General features: G+C 43.1%; 1 protein-coding gene across 1 annotated transcript in view; it reads left to right on the top strand.

The window, feature by feature from the left end:
• lmo4a (LIM domain only 4a) overlaps positions 1-6,602 on the top strand; it is a 20,954-nt gene extending 14,352 nt beyond the window's left edge. The window contains exons 3-5 of the mRNA XM_032539272.1: positions 3,352-3,448; positions 4,325-4,483; positions 5,471-6,602. Of these exons, the coding sequence (XP_032395163.1) occupies positions 3,352-3,448; positions 4,325-4,483; positions 5,471-5,479 (265 nt within the window). The 3' untranslated portion in view covers positions 5,480-6,602. The remainder of the gene's footprint in view (positions 1-3,351; positions 3,449-4,324; positions 4,484-5,470) is intronic.
• Positions 6,603-6,632: the final 30 nt, after the last annotated feature.

Genomic DNA, 6,632 nt, shown 5'->3' with positions numbered 1-6,632 from the left:
GTGGCACCTTGTACAGCAGCCTCGGCCACAATGTATTAATGTGTGAATGGTGAGTGGTTCCTGTACTATGTAAAAGCGCTTTGAGACTAGAAAGCACTACATAGATGCCAGAGATGATCAGCTGCCAGTCCATGTAGTGTGCCCGTGCATCTTTACCCTTTATGTCTGTGTTCAAAAAGCAGTAAACCAGTCTGTTTTCAGCAGACACATTTCCGATATTGTTAAGAGCTGTTTTCTAGATTCATACAAGCTTTAAATACACCTACAGCTCATTTTTGAGCAACAGAAACTGTGATCAAAACATGAAACACTTGAAACATTCCTTCTGTTTATGAAGCAGAAGAAGGAATGCTACCATTTTGTTTGTGCTAGTATGCTGTACACTAGAGATTTGCCGGTCTACTGGTTTTACTATATACTGAGCTGAAACATACTGATCTAACAATACTGCCAGAATTGACTAGTGATGTCCCGATACCGATCACAGTATCGGATTAGAGACGATTTTGGCATTTTTTTAACTGATCAGGGATTGGCATTCACACTGTTTACCTTACTCCAATCATGTCGTAGTCGCTGCCTTTAATCACACACGCCCAGCGCCACAAACGCACCGCCAGACTGCCTGGATGCCGGCACTTCCAAACCACTCACCAGCGTCTGTCCACATGATGTCCCGTAACTTGCCAGCCCTTGGCAACAAATAAAGTCTCTTTCTTTATTTTTATTTTTTGTGTGTGGGCTTTTCCCTTCGTTTAGTAGTGACAAGAAAGGTAGGAGAGAGTTGGGGGACGACACGCAGCAAAGGGCCGCAGGTCGGATTCAAACCCGGGTCGCTGCAGGACTCGGCCTACATTGGGCTCACACTCCTACTGGGTGAGCTAGAGGCCGCCCCAAGTCCGTCATTCTTAGTCACCCGTTTTTTACAGATGTGGCTAACTCCAATTCTTTACCATTCTTCCTTAATTCCACCAGGAAACCAGCTTACAGCTGTTATTTCCTGCAGCCAACACCAGTAAACAAAAGAAAATCAAAGATTGACTTTTAAGCGCAATATTCGTCACTAAGTTTAGTTTTTGTTGTCCAGCAGGGACCTTGAGAGAGTCTTTGGTTGGGGGTTTGCTGAGATCCTAAAGTGAACTGTTTCGGTGTTGAGAGAAAAGACTCATTTGCTGCAGTAAGGTAAAGACATATTGTAGTTGCTTTGTTTACTTAATAACGGTCTATTATCTATATATAAGTATCAGTTTGAGTCTCTGTATCGGCAGATATTCAATAATTACAAAATCGGATTGGATCGGGTGTCAAAACAGCTGATTGGGACAGTTAGAAACATGAAAACTGCTGTTTTCAGAGAGCATCGTGAACACAACACATCGCTCCTGCTTCCATAAGCAGTTTTCTTGTTATTACCTACAACTGAGGGCCTTTTTACTGGTCAAACAGAAGCAGAACAGCCACAGAAGGTCATTGGGTGACTGCTGAATAGCATATTAAAAGTAATTTTTGCATAGAAGAGTTGTATACTTTTCTACATCGTATGAATTGTTTTTTTAAGTTTACCTGTAGCTTGACTATAAATTATTTGTTTGTTTATTTGGAGTAGTACTTTCTACTTCTGTACTGTCGCTCAGGACATTTGGTATTCATTTCTTTAGATCTGTGGCAGCGATGGTAGCCTGCATGGCTGACTCCTGGCAAAATGCAGCGCTCTTAATGTCTCTGACATGATGAATACACGTTACACATTTGCATTTTCTTTGGTTAAGTAAAGATGCAGCGTGTGCTGCTCATTTAATCGGACTGCTCGCCGGCCCTGCGGAGCTGTCAGGTCCAATCAATTAAATTTTGCATGACACCCGCCAAGTTAGTAGGACCACCCAGCCCTGAGCTGAGAAGGACTAGAAAGTGCTGACCCAAGGCCTGGTCAGGTACTCCGATTCTTGCCCTTCATGGCAGTGAAGCAGGATGAGCTGTAACTGAGCCGTGTGTGTGTGTGTGTGCGTGCGTGCGTGTGCGTGTGTGTGTGTGTGTGGTGGGATAATTAAGGAGAACATGAATCCTCTCAGGCGTACTCATTAAATGACTGTTTGGATTAAGATAAAAAATTCATTACTCTGTGCAGTCACTGAAAGAGAGACACAGAACACCCCCACTGGTCAAGTAAGTGTCACAAGGCATCAGTTTCAAAAGAGGATGTAATGATGACAGAGGCTGCCTAATAAAACTTCCACCTGCTGCAGTTCAGAGGGAGACATGCTTCCAGCCTCTGATAAATGAGGACTGCCTTCCTCCACAGTGCTGCGGAGGAGGGTCTGGCCAGTCCACACAGTTTTACAGCATAGGAGAAAAACCTATTCTGGAATACTGGCATTTCTTCAACCAATCACACATCGTCGTGGGTGCCGGACGGTGTAATGGTGCCGCTGCAAAATAGCCTTGGGAAGGAACTTGTTTTGGTGGAACAAGTGTACGTTCAGAAGTAGTTTTAGTCGTGTAACAGAAAACTCCGATTGGACAGCTATCTGTCTGGATTTACCCTGCAGAGATCTGAGGACCAGGTAACCATAGTCCTCAGATTGGACAGATAGTCTAGCTAGCTGTCTGGATTTACCCTGCAGAGATCTGAGGACCAGGTAACCATAGTCCTCAGATTGGACAGATAGTCTAGCTAGCTGTCTGGATTTACCCTGCAGAGATCTGAGGACCAGGTAACCATAGTCCTCAGAAATCCACCGGAGGTTAGAACGTCAACACAAAGGAAGAGAAAGGGGACTTACGGGGGAGTACGTTATTTGCTCTATGAAAGACATTGACAAAGATGAAAACTAAGTATAATAATAATAATAATTGTAATAATTGTTTTTATTTTTATTTCAGTTATTTCAGACCATGTTTTTTTCCCACCACAGCTTGCAGAGCCTTTGCGTTGGAAAGGACAGCCGCGGTGACGTTATTTTATGGCGTGCGCACCTCTGCGGCAACCATAAATTAATTACGTTATCCAAAATTTAAGACGATATATAGCTTCATGTATAGACGTTGCTACAATATCGATATATTGCCCAGCCCATTCATAGGAATGTCGGGAGAGGGGCAGTTGAGGTGTGGCCCTGCTCCCGAAATTCGGCTAGGTAGCTTTCACTCTCTCAAGGATGGCTGTAAAAAAAACAAAAAACCTGCAGATGGTGTGTTGTGACGTTACCCAGGATTCCAATGGTTACAACTTTTTCATTCATCACTGCTTCCTTTGCAGTTTGGGGGATTAGCAGCAAAGCGCTGATGTAGCTGTTGAGGCAATGGTGTTAAAACAGTTGAAGTGACAGACTTGTCCTCTGGTTTCATGTGCAGGCTGTTTGGACACAGTGGAGCCTGCAGTGCTTGTGGACAGTCTATACCTGCAAGTGAGATGGTGATGCGAGCGCAAGGCAACGTTTACCACCTTAAGGTAAGTGTGTAACATGTAGTTGTGTTACTCCAACATTCGCATTACCATGATCTTCATGCTGTTAGCAATTAAGTCATCTAGTTAATAGCGGTATGAATCTTCACTGGTCTCATGATTTGATTACGATTATCCTGTCAATGATTCAAATCTGTCGGAAAAGCGAGGCTCGGAACCCAAAAATGCAGAGTAGAGGATTTATTAAACAAAGGAAGGAAGGCAGGCACAAAGAAGCTAATCAAAATCCCAAAACCACTAGAAAAACCCAGGAGACATGAAAGGGGAAAACAACCAGGAAGAAGCAACGCAGGGAGTGAACGCAAAGGAAGACAATCAACCGACAAGAGAAAAAAGACAGCACAGAGACTAAATACACAAGGTAACAAGGGTAAAACGAGAGACAGGTAAAATGTGGACTAAAGAAGAGGTGGAACACAATAGGGCTGGGGCAGACCATGACTAAGGCAGGAAGTAAAACAAAACAAGACAGAGAAGAAACAGAGAGACAAAATAAAACCGGAATCAATCCGATTGATATCATGATGCATCACAATGCGTCACCTCCTCAAAACTATTATAAATGGCTACACATGGTTTCAATCAACAAGTTCAGTCAGTAGAATATACAGTATTTGAAATCCCCTTTTTATTGTATCTGCTCTTGAATAAATACACTTTCTGAACGAAGCGGCAGACAAAAGGCAAAAATAGCAGCAACAGGGCAATCAACAAGCAACATCTATAGGCAATAATCAATTATGGTCCGTCACTGAATTGATGCAGAACCGTCTACATCGCGATGCATCGATGCCAGGATTCCTTTAAACACCCCTACTAGTTAATAACTTAATAAAATCAAATTACTCTTTTTCTTCCCAGTGTTTTACCTGTGCGACCTGCAGGAACCGCCTAGTCCCTGGGGACCGCTTTCACTACATCAATGGGACTATCTTCTGTGAACATGACCGGCCGGGAGGGGGTCTGCTCAGTGGACATCCAACTCCACTGCAGACCAGCACCATGATGTCTGACCAGAAGGTGAGAGGCCATGTGATGCTAATAAGCATCTACTTTTTATAAGGAGCACATAATAAGTACCTTTGGCAGCAGAGCATAGTGTTGCACGAGGTCTCCAGCATGTCTGCTCTCCGCCTCTGTTTCCAGAATCAATCCCCTGAATGTATTTCCATACACCCGCAATGGCTGGGATACATCAGATCAACAACACCACACCCCCTCATGTGACACTGTCCATCAGCTAACCCCACCCACTTCTCTAAAGACACTAGGCTGATATCATAGGAGTGATGAATCAGGAATTTTCTTCAAATGTCCACATGGACTCAAGGACTGAGTAGATTTTGGTGGTCAAAGTTGAGTGCCCTCACATCCCTCCCATTCTCGTGAACGTGATATCTCAGGAAAGCTTGGAGGGAACCTTTGGGAAGTTTTAGCGCAACTGTCCGCTTCGAGTCAAGGATGAAGATTACAATTTGGTGTTGAAATTTCAAGGTTTCTGTGACCTCACATAACACATTTTGGGCCATAACTAAACAATTCATCCACTCATTTCACACAGATGTCTAATAGGATCAAATGAAGTGATGACATTTTATACCCCAAAGGTCAACTTCACTATGACAGCATTATGTTTTTCTAAAATATTTTTCTGGCCATAAACTCTATACCAACTCAGGAACAGAAGGGGAGACATTTGGTTGAATACTAAATTGATGTCACTAATCTTAAAACTGTGGTGTTTGCAGAGATCTTCTGTGCAGCCGAGCTAAAGATGAGTGTAAAGCATTCACATTTTTGCCAAATAATACACTAAATACCTTTTCGTTGAACTCCATCAAAGCCTTCACATCATATATCATACTGGTTGGTGGAGGCATACAGCTGTTTTCTGAACAGGTTGAAAATGAGCATGAAAACAGGTGGATGGAAGGGCGCTTAGTGGATGGTGAGATAGGCACAGATGTTACTTTAACATTTACAACTTCTTCTTTCCACTGTTTACAGGTCTGTTGAGGAAGAGGAGGAAAAAAACCAAATGTGTGCCTTCTCCCCCTCCCCCTGTCTCTCCGTCACCATCCTCCTCTACCTGTAAATCCCACCGGTGGTTGACTACCCTCCAGTCTGATGGACCGTCACTTCCCAGTCTGGATACAGTCAGTACTGCTACAGTACTCATTTCAATTTCAACATCCCGACAGAAACTGGCTTCTCTTTGTGGACTGAGGAGGGAAATCTGGGCATGGACAGTACTCTGATGGAGGGACGAGGATGCTGAGGATGGTTGGAATTATATTCATACAGTAGACTGTTGTGTCTGTTGTGAACTGTGGCAATGTCATTGGTAGAAACCGGCATGGCTAAAAGGGAAAAAAATGGAAGACTGCCATGGAATTATATCATTTGTGGGATTCTGTGACAGAATCATCCACTACCCACCCTAGCCAGATAAAGTTTACATTGACTACAGAGGAAGCACTGAAAGCAATTTGATTTCCTGCAGGAGGTGAATATATATCTCCAAAACAGCGCAGACCACACACATAGTTTGACCATTTTTGTTTTGGTCTGAGAAAAAAAAAAAAGGATGGCTCTATGGTGGTGATGTCAGCTACTGGATCCTCCCACACTCCGAGAGACAGGTTAAGAAGAAAACAACTATATGGAAACATACAATATTTCTCTGTGTATTTAACAAACATGTTAGTCTCTGGATTGGTTTTTACCACATTGGGTTGTGGGAAGTGGTAACGTTCCCACATCAGGCATACTGTACGCTGGCTTGTATTCTCCACACTCCATTTTTGTACTAAACTGTTCTAGCCCATTAACTACAAATTGTGTACACCATGAATTCTCAACTAATGGCTTCATTTACCTCAACGAGAGAGAACTATGCCTTCATTAGACAAAGGCTTTTTATTTTAAATGTCCGCTGATTCCCAGTTTAAAGAAACGCAACTGTCTTTCTCCTTTTATCTTAAATTCAATATTATGTCCGTTTCCACGGCACACGTGTCGTTAGTACAGCAGGGGTCAGGTGTTCCACTTTGTGTTCCACTTTGCTTTTTTCCTCCCCGGTTTATGTTAAACTACCATGAATGAAATTTAACATATCGTCTAGAACATATACATAAAAGGGGGAGGGGGGGGGGTGGGGGCTGTCCAT

Source organism: Etheostoma spectabile, chromosome 16, assembly GCF_008692095.1.
Source record: "Etheostoma spectabile isolate EspeVRDwgs_2016 chromosome 16, UIUC_Espe_1.0, whole genome shotgun sequence".
Lineage (NCBI taxonomy): Eukaryota > Metazoa > Chordata > Actinopteri > Perciformes > Percidae > Etheostoma > Etheostoma spectabile.
Note: the sequence above shows the minus strand (reverse complement) of the source record. Positions and strands in the feature narration are given on the sequence as shown.